Genomic DNA, 26,595 nt, shown 5'->3' on the forward strand with positions numbered 1-26,595 from the left:
GTGAGGCATCACAGAGAAATGATAATTTAAATTAGGAGAAATATTAACTTTCTGGGGGAGAAAGAGTAGAAAAGCTGTATTAGAGATTAGGAAGAGGGCTGGGCACAGTGATAGTCCTTTTGGGAGAGCTGGATCATAGAAAAGAGAGTTGCAAGCAGAAATTAATAGTATCAGTTACAGAGAACTCTCCTGATTAAATGACCTCTCAAAAAGATGGCAATTTTTTTCAAACATTTTTTTTAAAATATGTTTTTATTGATTTTTAGAGAGGGGATGGAGCATCATCGATCGCTGCCTCCTGCACGGCTCCTACTGGGGATCATAACCCCAGCATGTGCTCTAACTGGGAATCAAACCAGTGACCTCTTGGTTCCTGGGTCGATGCTCAACCTCTAAGCCACACCAGCTGGGCAAAGGTGGCAATTTATAACCACCACCAGCAGCTGTAGAAATGCTGTTGGAACTATAGTAGATTATCATTGGGAATGGAGGTTATGTCAAGTTAGGAGGTCTGTAAGGGTCTAGTGTTTAAGGTGAATCCATTACTCAGCACTCATGGCAGTACAGGACAGTGCAGACATGAAGCCAGAAGAATGAATGACTCAGCACTCATGGCAGCACAGGACAGTCCAGAGATGAAGCCAGAAGACTTTCTGTCCAGATGGGCTACTGAGAAGCTGCATGGCCTTCAACAAATTGTCTAAGCTCTAAAATAGAGTCTAAATAAATCACCATGTGTCCATCACCAGAACATGTGAGAAATAGATACTATACATGTAAGTACTTTGTCTACAGCATAAACATTGTTTTCCCAGTTAGTATTTGAACAAGTTTCCTTTACTCTTTATATAAATAGAGCAAAATGCTCAAGAATACATTTTTGACTTTTTTCTTTCAGAATGCTTTTTTAAAATGATCCTTTTTAAGAAATTTAAAAGTAAAATTTATATTTGATTTAGGTTCGTCAAGTTGAAGAAGAAATGCGTGGACTTCTGCAAGAAAACTGCAAGAACAAAAAAGCACTGGAAGCAAAAATTAAGCATCTTGCTTTTGCTGTAAACGAAATTCATCAGGTCTTGTGATGGTTCTGAGAACAAACTCAATTGAAATGGGCCAGCAGACCAATTGTAAAAATGATTAAATATTGTAACAGTAGTAACTGCTATGACTTTGAAATGTCTCTTTCTACCCATTTCATTCTGATTTTTAAAAGACTTTTGAAAAAGTATTTAATTGTAAATGTAGCTTTTTATAATAAATTGTTGATAATTATGTGTATTAGAAAAACCTATCCAAATAACTAGACTTAAGACACTTTTTGTTTCTGTACTATACATTCTTTGGTAATTACACTTTGCCTAAATATGTAAATGGAAATTAAGGTTAGCCTTTGATATATTAGGGAAATTATTTTAATAGTTGTCATTGCCTTATTGTATTGATGAAGAATTAATTCTATTTCTTGGTTGTCCTTTAGTTTATGTAGCTCTGTTCTTTCAAAATGCTCAAATGAAGAGCCAAACAGTATCTGAGATCTGTATGGTCAGAGATGTGGCACTCGTAAGAAAGCATGTCACCATTTCCTCATCCTTCATAATGACCCCTTTTTTATAATGCATGACTTTCATTAAAGATTACATTTAAGGTTATAAACATTGTCTGTTCCAGAGGAGCACTACTGTTCCACCCTTGCGTTTTCACCCCCTTAGTCACCGTGTATATGAAGAGAATTCTTCCTTTGCAACTGGAAACTGTTTGCTTCCATCCATCCAGTCATTTATTACTGCGTCACTTCGGTCTTCCCTTGTGCTCCTGTGTGTGTAAAACAAACCCAAGTACTATCCTCCTCGCTGTTTTTGAAAGAGAATATAATACTATGCTTTTAAGTAATAGCCAGTGACATTTTTAAAGTTAAATGGAAAAATATAAATGCTTCTAAAAGAGGGTCCATGTTTCACTTTAGGAAGCCTCACACTGACATCTGTGGGACAGCATTGAACATACCGGGGTGTATGGGAGTTGGGGAGGAGAGAGCATAGAAATAATTTGGGAGAATAATAGCTAAAAACTCCCTATGTTTGATGAAAAAAGATCAACTTACAGATCCAAGAACTTCCATAAAACCTAGGATAAACATGAAGAGAAACACTTAGACACTTTATAGTCAAACTGTTGGGAAAATCTTGAAAACAAGAAAATCTAGTTTATCTCAGAGGAACAGTATGACTAACAGTTGACTTCTCATGAGAAACAGTGGAGATCAGAAGGAAGTGAATGACGTATTTCAAGTATGGGAAGACAGGAATCGTCAATCAAGAATGCTGTCTCCAAAACTATCCTTCAAAAGAAAGACAGAAAATGTATTGCTAGCCAAACTAATGGAAAAGAAATGTTAAAGGATGAAAGGAAATGATACCAGACAGTAACTCATAGCCACTGCAAGAAATAAAGAATATTGGAAACATGAACTCTGCGGACCTGTTTCCCAGCAAAATAATACTAACTGGCAAAGAGTTTTTTAAAATACCATTTAGTCTCTGAAAACTGTCCTGAGAGCATACAGAAGTGAAGACATTTATTGAAGAACATTTACTAAACCTGTCAACAGCAGAAGCCTGAGGCACCGAGACATAGCTATCTCCTAACACCTCCCACCCAGCCTGATGGGAGTTTCGTAGTGGATGGCTGTGGCCAAGAAGATAGGTGCCCCTCCGCCCCACTCCATCAGTCACCAGGGAGCTGACAGCCTTAACCATGAGTCAGAAGAGCCAGCAAGACTCAAGCTACTGCAATCAGGAATGAAAGCAAGGACATAATGGGGTGGGAGGAAACCTTGGGAGTTGATTACTATGTTTATGGTCGTGGCAGTGATAATTTTATGGTATAGACTTTGTTATGCCCAGATTTCAAGATCCCCAAAAAACCATGTCAGGGAGCCAGTCCGATGCAAAAGCAGAGGGTCTCTTATACAAGCTCGCTTGGTCCCCCCCTTGCCTCCATTACTGGGTGCAAGAGAGAGCCCCGAATCCCAAGAGAACAAAGAATTTATAGGGCTTGGGGTCGGGGGTTTGGGCAGGGTGTGTTGTGCCCAGATTTCATGATTCCCAAGAACCCACAGGGAGCCAGCGAGTCTGATGCAAAAGCAAAGAGTCATTCATTTCAAACCTAGGTTTGGCTCCCCTGCCACACTCACCGATGCAACGGTAAGCTCCAGTGGCCGAGAGAGAGAGAACTCTGTGTGGAGAGAGGTTTTATAGGGGTTTGGGGTAAGGGGAGGAGAAAGGACTGTGGGCCCTGCCGATTGGCCAGGCGCAAGTCGGTGTCTCATTACACAGGATGTGGTCATAGTGATGGCGTGCACTTCCCTTGACTATCTTCCGGGAAGAAGCTTGCTGAGCACATGGCCAAGTTAAGATGAAGGGCATAGCCCTTACCCTGGGGCAAGGTGGAGGGCGTAGCCCTTACCCTGGGTCAAGGTGGAGGGCGTAGTCCTCGCCCTTTCAGGTGCAGCTAGGGTCTGTTTACACAAAGACAGGGGGGGTGGCCAGCATACTTTTGGCCTTGGGCTAGTTCCCCCCCCCCCACTCGCTTTCCCATTGGCCGAGATAAGGGCAGGCTGAGTAACTGATACACCCTGCCGCTTTTTCTTGGAAAGAGGGGTTAAGGACACAGCCATCAGTCCTGCTCTGTCCTTTCAGACTTAACCCCACTCATTAGGTTGAATAAATGTTTTACATGTCAACAGAGTCTCAATGAAGTGGTTTAAAAAGGAAAAAAATTCATTGGTAATGACATTCCAAAGAACAAACTTGTTAGGTTAAATTTAACAAGAGTGTTAATCTTATACTCTGACAAGTACAAATCATTGTTGAAATAAGCTATTCATACATCGGGAGACAATATTGTTAGATGGTCATTCTCCCAAATTTATTTACTGATCTAGTGCAACCCCTATCAAAACCCGTTAGCCTGTTTGCAGACCTTTCTAAGATCCCCAAATTGATAAATTCAAAGGACCTACAGTAGCTAAATCCATGTTGAAAAAGGAAAAGTTGGGAAATGCACATTTCTGGTTGCAAAACACTAGCAATCCCAGTAATTTAAGTGTTACTGACACAAAAATGGACATGCAGGTCAATGGGATCCAATTGTATGGAAATAACCCACGTGGCCGGCTGCCCTACTGGGGCCGGGGGAGCTGCGGGCCAGGCCGGTGGGCGGGGACGCTGGCTCCGCCCCTGTTCTCGGTCCCGCCCCTTTCTCCAGCCCCTCTTCCTCCGCCACGCCCACCGCCAGCGCGTCGCCTGGCAACAGTGGCTGGCGTCACTTCCGGCCATTTAAACTCGGCGTCGGCGGGGCGCACTCGGGGATGGCGGCGGCCGAGCCTGCGAGCTCGGGGCAGTCGGCGCCGCAGGGCCAGGCCCAGGGTCAGTGGGCGCCCCCCGCTTCCCCCGCGCCGCCGTCGCAGCTCGGGGGCCCGGCGGGCGGGAGCAGCCGGCACGAGAAGAGCCTGGGGCTGCTCACCGCCAAGTTCGTGTCGCTGCTGCAGGAGGCGCAGGACGGCGTGCTGGACCTCAAGGCGGTGAGCGCGCCGCGGGGGCGGGGGGGGGGGGGACTGGGGCGGGGGAAGGGGCGCAGGGATGGGGGCGGGGGAGGAGTGCTGGGCGGGGGGTAGGGGAGGGGACGGGGGGGGGCGCGGGGGCGGCGACGGGGCTGCGGGGTGTGGGGAAGGAAGCTGGCCGAACACCCGACCCGCCGCGTGGCCCAGCCCGACCCGCTGTCCACAAAGAGCCGCCCCGGCCACCGCGCTGTTGGGACGCGGTGGTTTCCATGGGCTGCCCGGGGCCACCGTGGGCGCTTGTTCCGAACCAGGGCGAGCGCGGTTGACCCTCCCCTCGGGCCCGCCCCTCCGCTAACGGAGTGAGTGTCCGGCCCTGCGTGGGGCGGCGCTTTCGGCGTGTAACTCCGTGGGCACGAGGCACAGACCTCTAAGGTGGGACTGCAGGGTCACCCGCGGGCTCTTCTGTCCCGTTAGGGTCGCCTGGGTCGTGGGGGCGCCTGCCTTGGGCTCCAGCTCAGGTCCTTCCAAGGACCGCGCGAGCGGAGGCCGGTGGTCACGCACCCGAGCTGGCCGCCCAGCCAGGTGTCAGATGCACAGCGCCCAGGGACGCACGGGAACAGTCCAAAGCCGAGTTTAAGTGCGAACCAGGCTGTAAACACGCAAATGATGCAAAGTCTAAGCAGTCACTGCAGACACCGCAGGCGCTGTCCTGAGCCCAGGCTGACACAGCACTGTCCCCGCACCCGGGCCCACACGCCCACCTGACTGCATCCTCCGGGCATCCCCTGAGATTGCCGGCGGTGGGGTGTCGTCAGGCCCCGGCTTCCCTGGGTGCCGCCGGGGTACAGGGAGCGGCTGTGACGTGGCCCAGTGGCTGTGCTTTGAACACATGGGCGGCTGCACGTGTGGTGCCTCCAGTGCTGTCCCGAGTTTCCTCCCGCCCTAACGTGCTTCATGGCCCCTCCAGCTACTCCTGGAAGGGTCATGAACTAAAATTAAAATGCCTTCTTCACAGGTAGTCTGACATGTCACCACGCACAGCTTGCAGCTACTGTTCAAAACCTAGAAATTCACCTGTAGCCCTCGACTTGAATAAAAGGAATGTTGCAAGTTTGGGGTTTCCCAGAGAAAACTGAACTCCAAGGGCTGACTTTGAAGGCTTCTCCCTCCACTTGCCTCAGAGATGAGGCAGCTGCGCCCACTGCCCTTGGGTTCTTGGCTTCCTCCTGTTTCCTGCAATTGCCCATGAAATTACTCTCTGGGAATTAGTGAGCAGGAAGTGGGTTTAATATTTAATCACAATTTCCTAAAAGGTCAGAGGTTTCTGCAATACCATTGTCTTGATATTAATGATTTTTTATTCCTAGAGATCAGTTTGCGTATCATTCCTTTTTTATATATATCTGGAAAAAACATACCGTTTATTTACATACATTTTCATTCATTTACATATATATGATGTGTAAAATCTATATCTAAAAAAATCTACTTTGAAGTCTTTCCAATGATGTTTCTTATTGTGCACCGTAGAAAAATACCATTAACTCATTTTCTTTACCTTTTTGTTTTTTATCATTACGTTTTTGATGTATTTTGAAATTATAAATTTGAAATTATAATCATTTTTTTGTTATATTCTTACTTTGAATGGTCCATTTCACCATAAGTTATAGACACTTTTGAGTTATACACTTGATATTTTTAAGAAGCAGTTCAAGAAACAATTTTTGTGAGTATCGCGAATATGAAAAATTATATCAGCCTTCACTTTCGCATGTCTTGGGTGCCATGAAACACCCAAGACCACCAGAATGCCGTCTCTTTCTAACCTCTGGCATGTACTACTGAAGAACAGGACACATTTCTCGAGTAAAACATCAAAAATGAAGTTCCATTGTAAAAGCTTATGCAGTTTATTAAAAATCAAAAACTAAAAATTGGAACAAATTGAACGCGTACACATTTCAAAGCTCCCGAGTGTGGGTGGGGAACGCACCTGCGGGGTCTAGGGAGTCCGGGGCCAGGGCTGAGCTGGCACCACAGAGGCCTCAGGGGCCTCTGTGCGGGAGGAAGGTAGTTCCTCGGTTTTTCATTCTCCTGCAGTCCCCCGAGAGCACTCGCACCGCCCGAGTCACCCGTTTTCTGTGGGACTGTTTCATTTTCAAACCTCATTCTACAATGTCAGCCGCAGTCCCAAGCCTTAGACATGGGTGCCACTTTTTGTTAACGTTTATTATTTTTTGATAAATATGTAAATGGAGATGAAGATCTTCCTGCTTTTTCAGAGCATGTGTTCACTCCAGGGCAATGCTGGTGGGCTCTGGCACCAGGACTGCGCCTGCAGGGAGTTAGGTAGCATGGACCTTTGACTGCACACCCATTTATTTAAGTCTTTTAGAAACATTTGAAAAGTTTTGCCACAAATGTATGTCACGAATATATAATTAATATATGCCAATTGGTACCTGAGTATCCATTTGCTTTCAGAATCTGTGTCCTGTGAAACAGGATAACTGCTTTACAGCGCAGTTGAGCGTTGACTTAGGCTCTGCCTGGGAAAGGTCTGTAACACAGGTCCTGTTATTGGCTTTAAAAGGCTCTCTGTTCATAATCTCTAACCGTGTCTGAAATTAGCTAAAATCCTGACATCGACAGCACATTGTGGGGCACAGCTGAAGGTTTTTAAAATTCTCTTTGAAATATGTCATGGGCAGCTTGCTGAGCCACTCGGGCTCCTCCCACCTTACTTCTAGGACCTTCACTGTGTGTGTGTGTGTGTGTGTGTGTGTGTAACACATTGGTCATAGGTAGTGTCACCTGTGTGTTTGTGCGTTCGGATGCTTAGCAGTCCAAACACTACACACGTGTCCTGACAGCTGTGGTCCCGGCAGGAGCAGCGACCTGCTCTGAGATGAGAACATGGGGGACAGGTGTTTCCCTAGTTACTGTTTCATGTTCAGAGCCTCATGTGCCCTCAAAATACTCTTGGGCGAATGAGCTGCAGGTAATCCTAAGCAAACAGCTGCCTGGGACCCGCCCTCCAGCGCTCACACTGTCCCAGCGCAGGTGCCAGGGAGTGGGGGCGATGCTGGGCAGCCCAGGTCACCGCGCAGGTGCAGTGTTGTTGGGGATCTCACCTGGCTCATTGTCTTGAGCGCCTCCCACCAGGGTTCCCTGCTGGAATGGTGCCCCACCTGTAGGCACCCCCTGCTCCCGTCGGTGACATTGTTAGAAGAGGATTCGGTGTTTGGAGGGCAGGTTTCCAGCGTGCCTGTTCTCCCCTGAGGGTTCTGTTTGCTTGTGTGTTTCCCTGGGCAGTGGAGCCGGGTGGTGCAATGAGATGCTTCCTTCACGGCCTGGCAGGTCACGTCCCGGTGCAGGGTCTGTCGGTAGCCCTGATGCACGCGGCTGTTTATTCGGCAGCTGCAGGGCGCTGGGATGGGGGTGCGCCGCCCTGCCCTGGGCGCCCCTCGGCACCAAGGCCGGTCTCCAGGGTTGGAGAAACGCGGAGGGGTCCAGCTCTGCTGCTCACTCGCCTGCCCCAGGGGGATTTCACTCTGCCCCTCTTCTCTCAGCCACGGCCCCCTCCCCCTTCACTGCACCCCCACTGGAGAGAAAATAAAAGCCATCACAAGGAGATGCCTACCTGTCTGCCATCTTACCTGCGTCTTAGAAAGAAATGACATTCTAGAGAGGCCTCCCAGGTCCCTGCAGCAGCTGCCCAGAGCCCCTGGCACTGCCCAGCGTTCCACCTCCTTCGCTGGCACCTCTTCTCCACTAAGGCTCTGCGTCCGTCACTGCCCAGGCAGCTGGGACCTGACCCACAGCGGCCCTTCGAAGCCATCTCGAGGGTCAGGTGTCACTGTTCCCACCCCGTTACGCTTTCTCCTCTCCACTAGCCTCCCAGGACCCCTCCCCCTCCTCCGCCTTAGGGCGGCTGCCCCTTGGTTCCCTGCTCCCTGCTGGGCCCTGGGACACCTTGGAGTGCCCCTCCCACTCCAACCTGACTGCCAGGGCTGATGTGGCTGCTCAAGTGCAAGCCTCCTGCAGGTCTTGTCCACGCGTGCTCTGTACTTGTTGGCTGTGCATATGCTCATGTGTGTAAAGAGAAGGAAATGATGTTGAGTTTTGGAAATCCAGGGCTAAATGTGTAAGTTGTATAGTGGGAAACTTTAAAATTGAGCTAAAAGTGAGACCTGATGGCTCTTTGCCTAAGGACCAAGGACAGCTCCTGTGGTCTGTTTCCTGTGACCACCCTGGTGTTCCAGCCATGAGCTGGCGGGTGGGGGGCCAGTGGGGGCCGGGTGAGCGCTGGGAGCCCTGCTCTGTCTGAGCACCTGCTGGGAGGACCCAGCCGCCTGGAGGTCTGGGTTCCCTCTCAAGGGCCTTGTCAGAGGAAAGTGAGAACTGTGCCCACAACTCCAGTTTCTGCAGTTAAATCTGCAGTGGCTGCTGCTCCTCAGAAAAGTAGCCTCACACGCCACACGGACGCGGCAGGAGGTAAGCGGAGCGTTGCTGAGCCCAGGCCGGCCCTGTTGGAACTGCCTGGGTCTGCCTGTCTGCCACTTCCCCCTGAGGACCGAGAGGCGGGCAGGAGTCGCCTGCACGTTTCGGTGGCACAGCACGTGGACTCTTACAGGTTCCACACGCCGGTGAGGTGAGCTGTCGGTCACACTTGCTCCCGACAAGGGGGTCCAGCTTGCACAATTATGGGTTTTGTAGGAGCTGCCTTTATACAGAATCAGGAAGGGAGCGATGCCCCGAGAGGGCTGGTCCCGAGCGCTGTGCGGTCTGGGCGGAGTGCTGGCCACGGGCGCGGACTCGGTCCGTGGCTGCAGGCATGGAGACTGCGCCGCGTTCCGCAGGCTGTTGCCGAATCCACTTGAAAAAGGGCCGCGGTCCCCGTTCTTTAGTTTCCAGTCGTCCTATTAGGGACAAATGTCAGAAATGTGAGTGGGAATGGTTGGAATTCCTGAGTTCGCCAGAACGCGGGCATTTTTGTTGACCCGTGGCCGCGCGTGGTGGGGGGTTTGCCGCGTGGGTTCTCACTGTGTTTCCGAAATGCGCAGAGTGTACGTCAGGTTCGCCACGTGTGTCCATCAGAATTTACCCCAAGTAAGTTGACTGAATTATTTTTTAAATTACCGAGATATAATTTTTCAAAGTTTCAAAAAAGAGTTGAAGCTGTCTTTAGTCAGGACTGTTTGCGAACAGGGAGGTGAGACAGGACGCGGCAGGGCCGGCAGCTGGCCGTCCCGGGAGTAGCCGCGCGGGGCCAGGAGGTGTTCTCGCTGTTCTTTTGTCCCACGGGCTCTGCTCTCCATTTTCTTGCCGTTTCAGCATCTGCTGACTTTGCATGGAGTCGCGTCCGCGGGCCTCCGGGTGGGAGAGCTGCTTGAACCCCCTCATTGTTCCAGCCGCTGCTGGCGCCGAGCTGGGCCTGGGCTCTCGTGCTGTGCACTTAATCGCCAGGCCTTTCTGGCTTTAAAATATGAATTGTAATTTATTTCATTGCCCGCCCCCCCTGTAAACAGGCTGCAGATACTCTGGCTGTGAGGCAGAAAAGAAGAATTTATGATATCACCAACGTCTTGGAAGGGATCGACCTGATTGAGAAAAAGTCCAAAAACAGCATCCAGTGGAAGTAAGTCTCGAGGCCGGCTCCGCTCGAAGACTGCTCCTCCCAGCGCTGCAGAGCCTGGCCCACTGCCTGGCCCTGCCCGGAGCTTCCACGCACGTCCCCGTCTGCAGCTGCTGGGTTAGGCCCTGCTCCCTGCGGTTTGATTTACACTCTCAGAAACTCACGTCATACGTTCTCCCCAAGGCCCCGCACGGTGCCCCGCACACTGCTGGGTCATTAATCCCTCTCCGCCCAAGTGTTTGTCAGCTGATAAATTAATACAAACGCCTTGAGAAGCAGGAACTACATCTTACCTGTGGGAACATGTGCCTTACAAATAACAGTTGATCGAAATGCACGTTGTCTCTTAACTGTGATCTGGTTGTATGTTTGTGACAAATGCATTCTGTTTTGCATATTTGTCCCCTTTGACCTTCATTTTTTATTTTTTGTTCAAGTTTACTGTTTGGCTGTGACATCTTTTTGGTGTATCTGTCACCAGCCTGACGTTCCAGGTGACAGGCACCTTGCTAAATCATGCTGGGAAATTTTGAAATTTCACTGTTCTTGCCAAGAAATATGCTAAGCAATCATGTTCTGAGGCATCGTAATTAAATTTTTTAATCCTTTATTTTTATAAGAGTGTAAAGATTTTTGTCTTCAACACATTGCTCCGTCAGTGTTAGTGCTGTAACACTCAGGTGCTGTGGTTGACCTGGGTCTGATGTGGCGTGTTCATGCTCCTTTGTGCAGAGGTGTGGGCGCTGGCTGCAACACTAAGGAAGTCCTGGAGAGACTGCGAGACCTCAGAGCCGAGGTCGAGGACCTGGACCTGAAGGAAAGGGAACTGGATCAGCAGAAGTCGTGGCTGCAGCAGAGCATCAGAAATGTGATGGATGACGCCATCAACAGCAGATATCCTTTCCATGGTTGCACATCACATCCAGCTGCGAAGGAGGAGTTACAGGTGCACGTCCAGCTGGGGGGGAGGAGTTACAGGTGCACGTCCAGCTGGGGAGGGTGAGTTACAGGTGCACGTCCAGCTGGGGAGGAGGAGTTGCAGGTGCACGTCCAGCTGGGGAGGAGGAGTTACAGGTGCACGTCCAGCTGGGGAGGGTGAGTTACAGGTGCACGTCCAGCTGGGGGGGAGGAGTTACAGGTGCACGTCCAGCTCGGGGGGAGGGGTTACAGGTCCACGTCCAGCTGGGGAGGAGGAGTTACAGGTGCACGTCCAGCTGGGGGGGAGGAGTTACAGGTGCACGTCCAGCTGGGGGGAGGAGTTACAGGTGCACGTCCAGCTGAGGAGGACGTTCTGCCTGATGTTCTCCCAGCCAAGAGTTGGGTGCTTTGTTCCACTGTGTTTAGAGATTTAAGTTTAGGACGTAAATGTAACGTTTTAATTTTATGTTGCTAACAATTTAAAAATTTTGCCTTTTTAAGTTATATAGTCTGTCTAGTACCATCATTCCTGTGTCTCATTGAGAAAAGAAATTTCGTCTATTTTTCGTCTACCCATTGCTAGACAGCGATACACAGGCCGAATGCTCGGGGCTTCCGTGAATTGTAGACACCATTGTGAAGTGTGTAGGTTATTATAAATAGGGTGGGGAGCCTTTTTTCTGCCAAGGGCCAGTTGGATATTTATAACATCATTCTTGGGCAGTGGTTGGCAAACTCATTAGTCAACAGAGCCAAATATCAACAGTACAACGATTAACATTTCTTTTGAGAGCCATATTTTTTAAACTTAAACTGTAGAGGTAGGTACATTGTTATTAACTTAATTAGGGTCCTCCTAAGGCTTAGGAAGAGCCACACTCAAGGGGCCAAAGAGCCGCATGTGGCTCGTGAGCTGCAGTTTGCCGACCACGGTTCTTGGGCCATACAGATTGATGAACTTAACTATCAGCCTGCTGTATTTGGTCCATCGTTTAATTAGCTCACCCCCAGTGCCTTGGCAGGGCCAGACCAAAGGATTTCGCGGGCCCACCCGTGTCTGTGCTCTGGAGGGTGAACATTGAGCAGCTCTCAGAGCTTTGAGAAGTCACTGTGGGTAGACAACCCGGGACACTCCGCCTGATACTAACTCAGCGGTGGAGCCTCCCAGAGGGTGGGTCCAAGGCTGGCGCATCTGCCAGGTTAGAAGGAAGAGGGGTGCACCCCGAGTTTCCACGTCACTGTCCCCTTGATGTCTGCGGTGCCTGGATATGCGAGCGCCCCTTTGCTCTCTGGGACATTTCCAGCTGTGCCCTGTGGAGCCCCAAGATTCCAAACCCATTGAACTGGCTGACCTTGGACTTTGCTGCACGCCTTTCCAAGGTTCCGGCTACGCCCAGGAAGGTTGTGGGTGTGGAGGCCTCTGGTTGTGGCATCGGCTTTGCCGCCAGGCCCCCAGAGCCCGGCTCCTGAGGAAGAGGTTTCCGTCTGTCCCAAGGGCCCGCCGGCCACAGAGCCCAGAGCGCACCGGGCCCTCCGGGCGCCCTTGCTGGCTCGCCTCTGCTCTTGCAGGCTGAAGACCGGCTTTTCTCCCCCGACTGTGCGGCAGCCCCACAGGCATTCGGTCGTGGTGTTTGTTTAGGCCTCTGGTTTATTCATGGAAATGCCTAGAGCTTGATGCAAACATGTTCCTTAACTCCTGCGACGCACGTTTTCCTACGTGACTCACGAGGACATCTGCAGCTGCTTCCACGGTGAGTCGGTGCCGCCTCGATCGACTGCTGCTGCGGAGACTCGGAGTCCGGGTTCACCGGGCCAGGGTCAGGCGTGGGCTCCTCGTCTCGCTCTGCAGTGCGCTGTGCTCACAGCCGCTCGCATTTCTGCCCGCTCATGTCGCTGTCTGCGTTGCTGGCAGTAAACGGGGAGGGAAGGGCAGCTCAGTCAGACTGGGGCTAAATGACAGTCACAGTCAGGGACCAACTTGAACTCAGTTCATCGCTCTGTCTGTGAAACTGCAGCGAGTGTGCTGGGCACAGACAGAGCCAGAGGAAGCAGGAAGTGCCGATGACGAGGAAAGCTGCGTCCCCCAGCCCACCCACCTCGTGTGACTCCGGAAATGACCACGTAGTGGATGAATAGTGACCAGGGTGGGGCTGTGCACACGTCTCAGTATCATGCCTGCCAGCAGGACAGCCTGTCACTGACTGCAGGCGGGTGTGGCTGTCGCTGGACTTGGCCACCACTCGGAGGCTGCCTTCCGCAGAGAGGATAGGATGGGGCTTCACAAGTGAGCTCGCTCACGTCCGAGTTCAGTGTGTGGCATGTCTCTGGCGTCTCTGGCGTCTCTGGCGTCCCGATCATCACGTCTTAGCTACTTCAAGTGAACAGTGTGGTTTAGTTGACGTTAAACGCTGTCAGCGTCTCAGGTCTAACAAGTCCCTGGAGCTGAGCTTGTTCATGGGAGTGATAGATCAAGGCTGTGTGTTGCCCTGACCTGAGGTCTCCTACGTCTGTGACCTCCATTCTCAGCACCGCCCTGTGGGGTTACAGCCCCTGCTCTACAGAAGGAAGACCCCAAAGCCACGCCGGAGCCTGGGATTCGAACCCAAGCCTCTGTCTCCAGGGCCCACCCACTTGCCACTCTATTTCCTAAAATTGAAACATCTGTTTTCTGACAGGTGACACACTGTTGGCCATCCAGGCACCTGCGGGCACGCAGCTGGAGGTCCCGCTCCCAGAGATGGTAGGTGGGGCTGGTCAGAGCAGACCCGCTGGCTCGGGAGGGAGGCCCCATGTGTCTCCTCCGCACACGAGCTCACGGTGTGAACTCTCAGGCGTCAGTGCCAGGGTCTGGAGACTGAATCTGGGTGTCTTCAGTACTTTGGTAAAATTGTAGACATGACTGAATGAATTATGTAACATTTTATTTTTTTTTAATTTGATTTCACGAGTCATGATATAGTCAATAATCTCAAAGCATCAGTTTGGCTATATCTGCAACCCATGTAGCAGTCCTGTCTGAGGAAGAAGTTCAATTGAAATATCAACAATAATACATGGTTTTAAATTGGGTCATTTTAACATGTCTGGCTCATTGAGTCATATATGTACTAACTCTTTGCTACGTCCAAGTTTCATGAATTTAGTTTGGGATTTGGAGTTCCTAAAACAAACTCATTCGAAAGCTGTAGCAACCATGGCAGGGGTAGACAAGGTGACCGCTGTCACCACGGCCGCCCCAGCCACCTGGCGGCTTGGATGTGGGCGTGCACATGATGGACTCTGCAGCCTTGGGACCGGGTCACTTGGAAATGCAGGGACGTTGCACCCGCCTCTGTAGGAAAAGTCCATGGTTGTGTGCTTGCTGCTGGAGATAGACAGCAGCTGAGGGGCCATGTGCTGGGCCCACACCCGGGAGGGGGTCCCCACGGAGGATGTGAGCAGCCATGACGGTAAAGGGGAGTCTGCCAGAAGTCTGCAACTCAGAGTTTGTGAAGCTCGGTTTTTTGAGAAAAACTTACTTTAAGGGACAGGGGCTTAGAGCCTCCATTCCCCGTCCTGCTCATGGTCTCCACGCAGGGTCCTGACCGACTGCCTCTCTCTTGTGTGATTTAGTTACTCCCTAGCAGCTTTATCTCATTTTCAATTTGTTTACACTTCACAACTTCAAGGGTCAGAATGGACAGAAGAAGTACCAGATCAACCTCAAGAGTCACTCGGGCCCCATCCACGTGCTGCTGATAAATAAAGAGTCCAGTTCGTCTCAGCCTGTGGTTTTCCCTGTTCCCCCACCGGACGACCTCACGCAGCCCCCCTCTCAGCCTTCGACCCCCCGGACTCCGCACAAGCCCAGCCCCGCCCCGCCGAGCCCTCCGGGGCCACCCGCCTCTGAGAGGAGCCCCGGCCTCCAGCACATCCCGGCCACAGACTCGGCTTCAGGTGGGCCCAGAGCCTCCGTATTAGGAAGGGGAGCTTTTCTGAATTTGTGGCCTAGTGAGTGTCACCTGATGCAGAAGGGAAATAGGAAGCTTAGTGTAATCAGCAAGAGTGATGCAGTGTCTGTGTGTCCAGCGCCAGGACAGGTTTATGAGAAACAATCCTGTCTTTTATATTTACTAGAGGCCCGGTGCACAAAATTCGTGCACTGGGGGGGGGGGCGTCCCTCAGCCCGGCCTGCGCCCTCTCAGTCTGGGAGTCCTTGGGGGATGTCTAACTGATGGCTTAGGCCCGCTCCCCAGGAGGAGTGGGCCTAAGCCAGCAGTTGGACATTCTCAGCCCTGCCACAGAGGCAGGAGAGGTTCCACCACCACTGCTGCGCTCACCAGCCATGAGCCCAGCTGGCTGAGCGGTGCTGTGTGAGAGCGCACTGACCACCAGGGGGCAGCTCCTGCATTGAGTGTCTGCCCCCTGGTGGTCAGTGCACATCATAGCGACTGGTCATTCCACTGTTCAGTCAATCTGCATATTAGCCTTTTATTATATGATTATTATTAGTTTGGTATAATTATAATTGTATTATCATATAAGTATTGTAATTATGTTATTATGGATTTATTAAGATATATTTACACACACAATCTGATTCTATATCCAGAAACACACGGTGGGTGCAGTGGCTGAGACTGTATGGAGCCCCGCACGCTCAGCAGTGTTTAACGGGCCTGAAGTGCAGTTTTCTGTAGGGTTCCGTTGTGCCTCTGCTGCCACACGCACGTCTGCTCTTACCCGAGGTTTGCTGTGGAGAGGAATCTCCTGGCAGCTCGGACAGGCTGCTGCCATCCTGGCTGCCTTTGCGCAGCCGCGCTGTGGAGTGCAGACCCCCTTGTCCTCGGACCTCACTGCAGTCCCTGTGTCTGGAAGGGGGAGTGGCACAGGGGTGACGGTCAGGTCACTCAAGCTGGTCTCATTTGTACCTTCAGGACCTGTCCCAGGACAGGGCGGGAGTCAGCTGCCCAGGTTGCTCTCGGTGGTGCCTGGTGAGGCTGTAAAGACAGGTCTGACCACACAGAGTCTCAGGGTCGTGTCCTGTCCCCTCCGCCCTGTGCTCCCCGTATTTCTACCATTAGGCGTGGGAATGCCTGTCCCCCAAGGATAACCTAATGGGGGATAAAGCAGGCCAGCTTCATAATGTTCACCTCAGACCCAGTCCACCGGCTCCACAAAGCATTCAAAAAAGTGTGAGCAGTAAGTGTCTGTGTATGATTTGTATCAGGAAATAGTAAGAAAGGCAGTTTAGGGCCGGGCTGAAGAGGGCCATGACAGACTGAGGACTAGCGGTAGCCAGTGAAGTTCTGTGGCTGGGAGTGGCTGTGGGGTACCACACAGGCGCCGAGTGCCGGGACGGGACCGGAGAAGACGCCTGGGAACAGAGGGCAGGGCCGTTGTGCAGCTGTGAGAACTTTGAGGCCACAGGAGGGTGATGGCCGTGGGTGCCTGAGAGAAAGAAAGAACAAGCAAGAAGTACTGTTGAGGCAAAATAAGCCCCGTCTGCCGTGTGGGATCTGGAGATGGGGCTGACGGAGGAACGGAAAGTGATGGTGCTTCACTGGCGAAAGCCCAGGAGTCCGTTGTGGGGGAGGCGGTGGCTTTGGGGCCCCGGGAGTTTAGAAGTTTACCAGTGAGTCCTGTAGGTGCGAATGGAAACATCGCTCCCTGCGTGCTAGTCCTTCACTTGCACTGAGTGGGGGCTGATGCGGACTCCCATGTTTAGCGTGCTGTGCCCGAGGAGAGCCAGCTGCCCCTGCTGCAGAGATGTCACAAGGCGCGATCACGTTTCTCTCCCCGCAGGATCTGTTACTGGAGATCTCATTGATGAGCTGATGTCTTCTGATGGTAAGCCATTTAAAACTGTACAATGGGGCCTTGACTTACGAGTGTCCCAACTAACGAGTTTTCCGAGATACAAGCCGTCTCTTGGCCGATTTTTTGCTTTGAGTTGCGAGCTAAAATTCGGGTTACGAGCCAGCTTCAGATACCCCACTGCTAGTTGGCACAGTGAACGTCACAGTGAACGCCACAACATCAGCCCAGCATCACGTGTCTCACTGGTTCACAATTGATTTGACAGACGAGTAATATGAGTTGCAAGCTCCGTCACGGAACGGATTAAACTCGTAAGTCAAGGCCCCACTGCACTGCCTCTCTCAGGGGCAGACTTGCTTCCCTGGAAGTTACAGGTGGCACAGGATTGATTGATTAGGTACTTACTGCCTTATGGCGAGTTGTGAAAATTCTCCTTCAATAACACTGGTAAGAAGATCCTGGGCGTCCGGCCCCGTGGGTCTGTGCCTGCTTCTCAAGGGGACTCTCAGCAGGGGACACTTGCCTGCTCTGAGTAGACTCGCTAGGTGCTGGCGCTCGAGTCCTTTACTCCACAAGAATCTGGCCAAGGCCAGGAAAGCTGTCAGTCACCCATGCACTAAGCTGAAGCCACCGCACTGCTCCTGACCTGGCCATGTCATCAACTAAACTGGAGTCTGTCAGACTCAACAACCCAGTATTGTGATCACTTCAGTGGGAACTGTCAGCCTCACCTTCCCTTAAATTCTGGGCCTCAAGTCTCAGCTCCTGGCCGTGCAGCCAAGACCTGGAAAGGCAGAGCTGTACTCAGCAACGGAACCATAACCACCTTAGATTCCTTCAACATTTCAGAAAATAGAGAACAGTAACACATTTATTAGCCTAAGACTAGTTCTGTTCTGTTTTCAAAGCAGAGAAAATACTTTGTTTTTAAATACCCATGTTTTTAAAAGATGTATTTTAGTGACAAGTTCAGCCAATAGTTACTTAAACCTATTTCTCAAGCTTATACCTATAGTCAATGCACAAATTATCTTTAAATGAGAATCTTTCAAATACACAGTAAACACAAATCATTAACTTGATCACTGCTTTTCCACTTTTCCTTGTAGAACACAGAAACGGTAGTTTAACGGATGTGCCTTTGAGTGTGTGGAGCCGCACTAACCTTGAGCCTGTGCTTTGCTTGCAGTGTTTCCTCTCCTGCGGCTCTCCCCCACCCCCGCGGACGACTACAACTTTAACTTAGATGACAGTGAAGGAGTGTGTGACCTGTTTGATGTCCAAATACTAAATTATTAGACTCCTTGGACACCTGGGACAGTATCTACCTCTAACTGAAACCTTGTAGACTTGCTAATAACCTGAGTATTTATAATGAACGTAACACCTGTTTAGGTCGCTGATTCTGACGTCTTCTTCCCTAATACTTGCTCTCTGACTTCACAAAACGTCAACTGTGAAAACGAAGGGCTCTGAAGCCCCTACAGTGACTGCATTCTGGAACTTCAACTTACCTTCCCATTCTAACTCCTGTTTTTACTCTTGTGAAAGGAAAGTTAAAAGGTTAAGGTCATCAAAAACCAAAATGGCCACGGGCTCATCACTTATTTGTGTTCCGCTTTTACTGCCACGAAACTGTCTGTATTTCTGCGCTCCGATCCTGACAGACAGTCACTGCCACGTATGGAGTGAAGGTGCCCGAGAGGCTACGGTCACTTCCTGTGAAGAGTTTGTGAAGTGCCTTTGTTCTAGCACTTTAAGTTCACCACGTTTGCTGACTCCTGACATTCCACTTTCCTGGATTATAGGAGAGGGCTGTTTATGTAGTGGTTTTTAAAATGTGCCAATGCCTGTACATTAACAAGATTTTTAAAAATAAAGTTGTATAAAGCATTTAATTTATTGGTCTTTGGGGGAATCTGATGCATCACCAGGTGCATTACAACTGAGCCATTAATCTCGTAGCTTCGTCAACATTCACTGGTCTGTCTTCCTGACTCGGCTGAAGAGCCTGGTGGGAGAAAAGTATTTAGAGTGTAAACATTTAGGTAACAGTAGTGCAAAAAATTACATATGTCCTCTATTACCCAATTTAATTTCTACTCATACCTTTGGAAACATGATAAATTCTCATGTTCATAATGTTTATGAATATGCTATAAATATAGCACAGCCACGTACACTAGAGAGGCGAATACTAAAGATCACATTCGACTTACAGGCTGTGGAAATTTGGGGGTTAATTTATTAGCCTCCAGTTTATTAAAAGAAAATGCTCTACGCACCGGCTGTTTCTGCAGAGGTTCAAGGGAAAGGCCTTGAGAGAAGTGAGCAAGCTCCTTCTGTATGTTCACAAAAGCTTCATTCATTCTTTTAATTTTTTCATCGTTCTTAATGATTATCTTTTTTAAAAAGAAAAAGAACATTAATCCATGAGCTTATAACCCTTAAGGATAAAATACACTCAACCTTAATTTAACCGTGTTAAACCTAAATTAAGACAATTGTACCAGTTTCTGGGCAAGCTTCACACTAAAACTCTGTCTTATTGGGGAATACTGGACAAAGGACAAAAGGTGCTGTTTCTTAAGAAGGACAAGTATGTGGAACACCCCCTATCTTGACTCCACCTGGGTAAGCAGGCCAGAGTGTGAACCAGATGGCCCCGCTATTATCTCTCGGCGATGAAGCGGAACCCGCCTCCCATGCTCCTGTCGTGCTAACAGAGCCTCAGCCGCCCTCACCTTCCTGCCCTGACAGAGGTTCCTGGCAGTCTGAGGACAGCCACCTGGCAGCCCCCATCTTGAATCTGAAAGTGGGGTGGAGGTCCTATTCTTCCTGTAAACCTGATGCCCTGGGACACCCTGGCCCCATCCTACCCCCTGTCACCTGCCAACACCAGGACTACGTGCTCCTTCATGAAAGATGTCCAACCTCAGCTCCCTAAGCTCCAGGCTTGGCGTCACTGCCTGTGGCTTCAACAACAATCTAATGCTGTGGCCTTGTCTCCAGGTCCTCATCTCCTGTCCACGTACAGTTCAGTCAGGATTCATACATCTCACTGCAGCCTCCGCGTCCATTTCACGTTCCTGCACTCCCTCAGCCAGCACAGACCCAGACCATTATCTCCTCAACCACTGAACTTTCCTCTCCATGTCTCTCCCATGTCATACTTGCCTGCAAGCCAGTTACACTCACTGATCAGACTGCTGAGCCTAAAACCAAAACCCTAGAAAATCGTAACCGGGTGAGTGGCTTCATTTTAAATCCATGGCCACAAACTTCTGACCATTTGCAGGGTGCCTGGCCACCCACTGCCTCCTCTGGAAAGTCAGGCCATTTTCTGAGAAACCTACCTGACCAGGCTACCAACCCACACACCTCCCTCTCGGACACTCCCTCCAGCACAGGAGGCTCCAGCGCTTCCACCTGAGGAAGTCACATCTGGGCCTCGGCAGCTCTCTGCCTGGGACGCTGCTCCGGCGCCTCCCCGCTTTGCGCATCACTAGTTCCTGCTCACTCGGGTCTTGGCCCCTGTCAACGATTCCATGTGAAATTATCGCTCCAAACTCGTCATATCACCTGCTTATTTCCTTTATAGCATTTCCAAAGTCATAAAATCGCTTGATCAAAAAGCTGACCTCAACTAGTTCATGAAAACTGAAAAATAAAGTTACATTTCTGTGCACTATCATGATATTTACTAAGTCCCAGAGAGCTGATGCCACATATTACTTCAACTTGAAAACATTTTCTGAGGACTCTGCTATATATATCTTGATGAATAAATTTCCTATTTCCCAATACTTTGAAGTAAAAACAAAAAAGATGAACGCCTTTTCAAATTTTGCATTTTAAGAAACACAGTACTGTATTTTCACTTGACAGGTTCCTAAATATGCCTGAGGTCAGAGAAGGACTGGTTCTGACACGGGGATTTCTGAGATCCGATAAAGCTATCAAACTGTTACTTGGAGTCTCAAAGGTTTGCAGTTAATTTTGTTTGTTTTATACATTTGGATTCAAGAAAGGGATGTTATTCTCCATTTTTTTAAAACAAATGTTTAAAATCTGTCTGCCCTTGTAGGAAGGCTAAGAACCTGTGTTAAATAATAGCATCCGGTTTCTCGCTAGCTTTACCTTCATGCTTTGTTTGTAAACCAGGAAGCTGGGGTGCTTAATACTCGCCTTCTTAAGATTCGTGGTAACTGGTTTTGCTTTACTTTTCCCCGTGAAGTGTTTCTGGCTGGCTATGTGGAATACATTCCTGGGCTTCTGCCCTTTCCACTTGTTCTTGGCCATTGTCTAGAAAAGAAAGAAAAGGAGCTCCATTAAGCTGCCCACATTATGACTGTAAATCAGTTTAGGTTTTTAGAGTGCAGGTACTAATTAAATCTAAGAAATTCCACCTTAATGCTGGTCATTTTTTAAGTTGCTGCATGTATTAAATTACTTCCATGTCTTCTGCCGCCTTTAGATTTTCTGCTGTTGGGAGTGCAGAGTAGGTATCTAATTCTTTTCTGCATTTACAGCTCCTGGCCCATAGAAGGCGCCACATTCACTTCTGCTGGTTGAATCAACATTAATATCAACACAGTTGCTTTTTCAGCTTCCTTCAGCAGCCCACCATATTAACCATCACCACGCATCCTGCTGGTGCACATGCTATTGTACCACTCTGGTGCCATCATATCCTAGGACTGACTCCTTTCTTCTTTTCATTCCTACTTACTAGCACCATGTCCTCTCCTGTGTGCCCCTCCTCAAAACCAGAACTTAATCCTGTACTTCCTACCCCCACCCCCCTTAAATTACTTTCACGCCTGTTAGGTCACCTCTATAGATGGCTCTTGCCTTGAAACTTGAACAAAGTATTCTTTGTTCTATAGCTGAACGCGAACTAAGCCTGTAAGTTCTACCTTAGACACATCTCTCCAATCTCGTTAACAACGCACGTGAGGAACAGTTTTTAAAATGTTAATAGTTAAGACTTACTGAGCTTTGACTATGTGAACAAGTACTATGCCTTTGTTTCATGTACTTTAATTTCCTCCTCACAACACTGTGGAAGGCCTATTTATCCCCATTTTAAAGATTTAAAAAAACCTAATGCAAAGGGAAGTGAATGTGCCCACGGTCACAGCGGTAGTAATCAGGGAATGACACGCAGAGCTAGTGGTGGGACATGGCCGCTCTGTCCAGGGTGGGCAAAAGTAGGCTTACTGTTGTGAATATATGGAAGTTTGTTCTTGTATTATTATTTATTAACTAGAGGCCCGGTGCACAAAATCGTGCATCAGTGGGGTTCCCTCAGCCTGGCCTGTGGGATCAAGCCAAAACCAGCTGACATCCCTGAGGGGTCCTAGATTGTGAGAGGGTGCAGGCCAGGTCGAGGGACCCCACTGGTGCACGACTGGCCCAGGGAGGGACGCAGGAGGCTGGCCAGCTGGGGAGGGACCGCAGGAGGGCTCCAGGGTGTGTCCAGCCCATCTCGCTCAGTCCCGATCAGCTGGACCCCAGCAGCCAGCTAACCTACCAGCTGGAGCGTCTGCCCCCTGGTGGTCAGTGCACGTCATAGCGACTGGTTGACGGACCAGTAGACTGTCTACCCCCTGGTGGTACACATCATAGCGAGTGGCCTTAGCATATCATTAGCATATTATGCTTTGATTGGTTGAACAGCCAACTGGACACTTAGCATATTAGGCTTTTATTATATAGGACTAGAGGCCCAATGCATGAAAATTCATGTAAGAGTAGGCCTTCTTTCCTCTGGCTGACGGCACCGGCTTCCCTCTGGCACCTGGGACCTGGGCAGCTTCCCTCCGGCCACTGGTCGGCACCCAGGCTAGCTTCCCCCGGGCCATGCGCAGGCACCCGGGATCCGGGCTGGCTTTCCTCCGGCCGCCCGCAGGCATCCGGGACCTGAGCTGGCTTTCCTCCAACCCTGGTTTCATCAGGAAGGATGTCCAGAATGATATCTGGAAGACATCCAGTCTAATTAGCATATTACCCTTTTATTATGATAGGTTATTGTATTACTTTCCATACAGACAACTGTAAACCTACTTTTGCCTGACCCTGCATAAATAAAAATGCAATACAAAAATATGATGTCATATTTACTGGGTTACTACTACAGTCCCTAGATTTGGTTAGATCATGGGCTTGGGCAAACAATACCCATGGACCAAATCAGGTCAGACACCTGTCTTTGTAAATAAAGTTTTATTAGAGCAGAGCTATGTCCATTCAATTATGTATTGTCTCATAGGTGGTGCTTTCCTGCTATGACTGTGGTCCACAAAACCTAAAGTATTTACTATCTGGCCCTTTACAGAAAGACCGTCCACCCCCGCACGAGCCACGTACACCCAAGTCTACCCTGAATGGTCTATGGAACGAAGCTGCTAATGCAAAAAACCTGAAGGCACAGGAGCAACGTGCACTGTGGCGGCGGCTGGGCCGGGACCCAGACACATCTGTCACTCCTCCCCTCTCCAGGCACCCGCGCTGCTCACACTGCTCTGAGGACACCGGCACATTCCTGCCTCCTTCCCTTTGCTCACACTGCCTCTCTCGTCTGAAGTTTACATCCTCCAAGTCGGTCTCAGGCAACTCCGTAACAGCCACCCTTCCACCCAACAGTAGTTAATACTCAAAAATAATGAACACTGTGGACGGAAGGGGCCACACGCTGGCCTGACAGCTCAGGGCGGCCTGCATGGCGTCTTGCAAACTCAGACCTACAGTCACCACAGGACGGTCTGAAATTACACTTTAACTACAGCAGTGATGGTGGCAGTTACGTCCTAGGCCGGTGTCTTCACTGCCAAGGTCAGCCTTTACCTTCACTGAGCCTGTCTGTCTGTTTGCCTCTGTGATAACACACCCTTGAAATGTCTGGGTAACTTGTAACCTCCCCTTTTCTGGACCCCTTGGGGCACAACCTAATATGCTGGGCGCCAGGACAGAGACCACAGATTCCTTCATTATCATGTTAATTGATCCTGCACCCACCTAAGCATGTGTCCATCATTTTACTTCTTATCCAATCCCAGGGGTTTCCCTGCTTTCCTTTCTCCCGCCCCTCTAGTCCATCACCAGTGCGTTTCATGTAACCCACCTACCTCCCTCCTTCCATTGGAACACCCGCCATTCTCTGGGGCATTCTCTCAGTCCATTGCTTCCCGGCAACTGCCGACAGTTTGGCTCAAATAAACTCACAAAATTTCTTTACAGGTCTGAATGTTTTTTCACGTTAACAACACGATAACAGTTCAACGACCTAAACTCCTTCCAACAGCAGCCACACCCCAGCCACTCCAGACTCACTCACTCAACTCGTCTCTGAGCCGGTGCGGCGCGGAGCGACAGGCCCTGAAACACACGGGCTGGCGCGGAAGGCTCCTAGGAGGGTATATCCTAGCGGCGGGACAGGGAATGCCCACAGCACGGGGAAACCAGGGCGCCAGACAAGGCCAGAAAGGCCCCGGCGCAGGGCTCAGGCCCGGCGGCCGGAGACGCGCAGCGGACCCGGGTCGGCCACAGGGGCGCGAGGCCCGCCCACCCTGCCCCAGCCCGAGCTCCCACCGACCTCTCACCAGGCCGCCCTCACACTCTCGCGCGGCCGCTCGCTGCCCCAGCCCGAGCTCCCACCGACCTCTCACCAGGCCGACCTCATACTCTCGCGCGGCTGCCCGCTGCTCCAGCTCCGGGGACGCCACAGGCACGCGCAGGGCCCAGGAAGTTCCGGGGGAGGCAGCCAATTAAACTTCCTCTCCCAGGTCGCGGTTCCGCCCACCGAGCAGAGCCCCGCCTACAAAGGGAAGGTCTATTCGTGACTTGGCCAGAACACAGAGGCAAGCCCCGCCCATGGAACGTAGCCCCGCCCACAGAACGTAGCCCCCACTCACCGAGGTTGGTAGCACCCCACACAAAGCCCCGCCCACCGCACGTCCTGGACGTGGTCCCGCCCTGGAGCAGGTTCCCGCCCCTGACGTAGTCCCGTCGACAGAGCTCTTGTTTCTGGGCACGGTATCTGAGCGCAGCGACGCCCCGCCCTCCGCTAGAAGTCCCGCCCGTCGTGCGCACTCCCGCCCTCTACAGGAAGTCCGGTCCCCAGCGTCTAAACACCATTGGTCGCCGAGCCGAGAGGACATCATACGAGCGGTCGCCCTGGGCCGCTGCCTTCGGCCCCAGGAGGGGGCGCTCGCACCCTGGCTGGCGGCCACGCGCGAGGAGCCCGAGCCCTTTCCGCAGGCTGTTTCCTTGCTTCACAGCCGCGTGTGGGCCGAGGCGCGCAGGGCCACGGGAAGATGTTGCCAGGGGAGTATCGGCAGCTTCAGCGGCGCAGCGGGCGCACCCCTGCCTTCCGGCGCCCGCGTGCACCCGCGGTCATGGCTCGAGGCTCACCGTCCAGGAAGGTACCCCCGGCTTCCGAGAGCGTCCCTCGCGAGAGCAAGTGGCCGCGTGTTTCGCTGCTTCCCTCGCCGACGCCCAGGTGCCGGCGTTTCCACCTGCTCTCCTTGCAAACGGCGAGGCCTGGCCGCGCGGGAGTGACGGCGGCCGCCCCACGTGGGTCGCGGGCTTCAGCTGTTCACGCTGTGCAGCCTCAGGAATGGGAGGCAAAGAAATCGAAACCCCACATGGCGCCAGCTCCATAAGTCAACGCTCCGCACAGATAACCACCAGAAGACATTCCTGTGGTCAGTAAGCCGCGCTGCGCCGGTCCCGGTGCGATGGGGGCGGGCGTGGCGCTGCTGCATTCGATGCCCACGCCTGTGTGCCTGCCTGCCATGTCCCTGCACCCCGCCGGGCGCCTTATGTCCCCCCTGTACCCCCCGGGTCCCGCCGCTCCGGTGCCGGGAGCTGTGGTTTAACATTTGCTCGGCGACGAGAAATCCCCTGAGTGTCAAAAGCAGGGCTTGTGGCCGGGCACTGTCCTCTGATGAGCCGATACCTAGAGGAGCACTTCTTGTCTCTGCTCCACAAACCTGCTTTCCACTGAAGGAAGCAGGCTTTATCCAGAGTAATCTGGCCAGATGCCTGGAAGTCCCAAGCCTGAACGTAGCAAATAGCCGAAGGTTGAGAAGGTGCAGCGCTATCACAGAGGCCATAAAAGCACCGAAGGTACATGAAGTCCTTCCGCGGTTTTTATGGTTCTTGGTTAAAATGCAAGTAATAGTGTAAAACGACAGGACTTGCGACAGCAGGTGCGTGTTTAAAACCCAGAAGACTGCAAAGGAGGACGTGTGTTACTAAACTAGAACGTGACACTGCATTCCAGCGGTGTTTGAAGAAAAAATGAAAGGATGCTGTGCTTTGTAAGGATCAAGTTCAGTTGATGAGCAAACACTCGGGCTGCCTAAAGCTCAACAGTGATTCCGTTTTTCAGTTGAAATTGTTGTCTTCACAGACGCAGTCAACAGTTTTTTGCTTAGAACAACTCCATTGTGCTGGAATTTGGCCAAGAATTGCATGGCTGTCTATACTATGATAAATACAACCAAAAACAAACGTTGGGCTCCTTAAAAACTCATTTTTCCCCCCTTTCCTATTAGAACGTCATGCAGAGTCATTGTAGACATTTGGGAAACTGAGAAAAGCATAAAGAAGTGCACACCAGTGATGACTGGGTTCTGATCTAGCTCCCCATCATCTTTGTCTCACCTGG

The 26,595-nt window shown here is 50.9% G+C and overlaps 3 protein-coding genes across 17 annotated transcripts in view; 2 read left to right on the forward strand and 1 right to left on the reverse strand.

Moving 5' to 3' along the window:
• Positions 1–1,653, forward strand: part of LRRCC1 (leucine rich repeat and coiled-coil centrosomal protein 1) — a 31,446-nt gene extending 29,793 nt beyond the window's left edge. For all 4 annotated transcript variants that reach the window (XM_081111031.1, XM_081111029.1, XM_081111032.1 and 1 more), the window contains one exon: positions 960–1,653. In XM_081111031.1, coding sequence (XP_080967157.1) covers positions 960–1,082 — 123 coding nt within the window. In that variant the 3' untranslated portion in view covers positions 1,083–1,653. The remainder of the gene's footprint in view (positions 1–959) is intronic.
• A 2,698-nt stretch (positions 1,654–4,351) lies between these two features.
• On the forward strand, positions 4,352–18,814 carry E2F5 (E2F transcription factor 5). 2 transcript variants are annotated; one of them, XM_081111037.1, is made up of 8 exons: positions 4,352–4,582; positions 10,096–10,205; positions 10,935–11,096; positions 12,828–12,871; positions 13,796–13,860; positions 14,789–15,056; positions 16,905–16,949; positions 18,109–18,814. In XM_081111037.1, exons 1-8 carry the CDS (start codon positions 4,370–4,372, stop codon positions 18,216–18,218), a joined length of 1,017 nt encoding a protein of 338 aa, XP_080967163.1. In that variant the 5' UTR covers positions 4,352–4,369; the 3' UTR covers positions 18,219–18,814. The 2 variants fall into 2 exon arrangements, with proteins under 2 accessions (XP_080967163.1, XP_080967164.1); XM_081111038.1 differs by lacking the exons at positions 4,352–4,582; positions 10,096–10,205 and having other exon boundaries at positions 10,943–11,096; positions 12,824–12,871; positions 18,109–18,813.
• RBIS (ribosomal biogenesis factor) lies at positions 18,796–24,654 on the reverse strand. 11 transcript variants are annotated; one of them, XM_081111062.1, is made up of 4 exons: positions 24,583–24,654; positions 21,108–21,224; positions 19,205–19,321; positions 18,796–18,930 (listed from the first exon to the last, which is right to left on the reverse strand). In XM_081111062.1, exons 2-4 carry the CDS (start codon positions 21,219–21,221, stop codon positions 18,859–18,861), a joined length of 303 nt encoding a protein of 100 aa, XP_080967188.1. In that variant the 5' UTR covers positions 21,222–21,224; positions 24,583–24,654; the 3' UTR covers positions 18,796–18,858. The 11 variants fall into 11 exon arrangements, with proteins under 11 accessions (XP_080967188.1, XP_080967183.1, XP_080967185.1 ...); XM_081111057.1 differs by having other exon boundaries at positions 21,060–21,224; XM_081111059.1 differs by having other exon boundaries at positions 21,060–21,224; positions 24,599–24,640.
• Between the last annotated feature and the right edge of the window lie 1,941 nt (positions 24,655–26,595).

This window comes from Myotis nattereri (genome assembly GCF_964212035.1).
Source record: "Myotis nattereri genome assembly, chromosome: 17".
In the NCBI taxonomy this organism is placed as follows: Eukaryota; Metazoa; Chordata; class Mammalia; order Chiroptera; family Vespertilionidae; genus Myotis; species Myotis nattereri.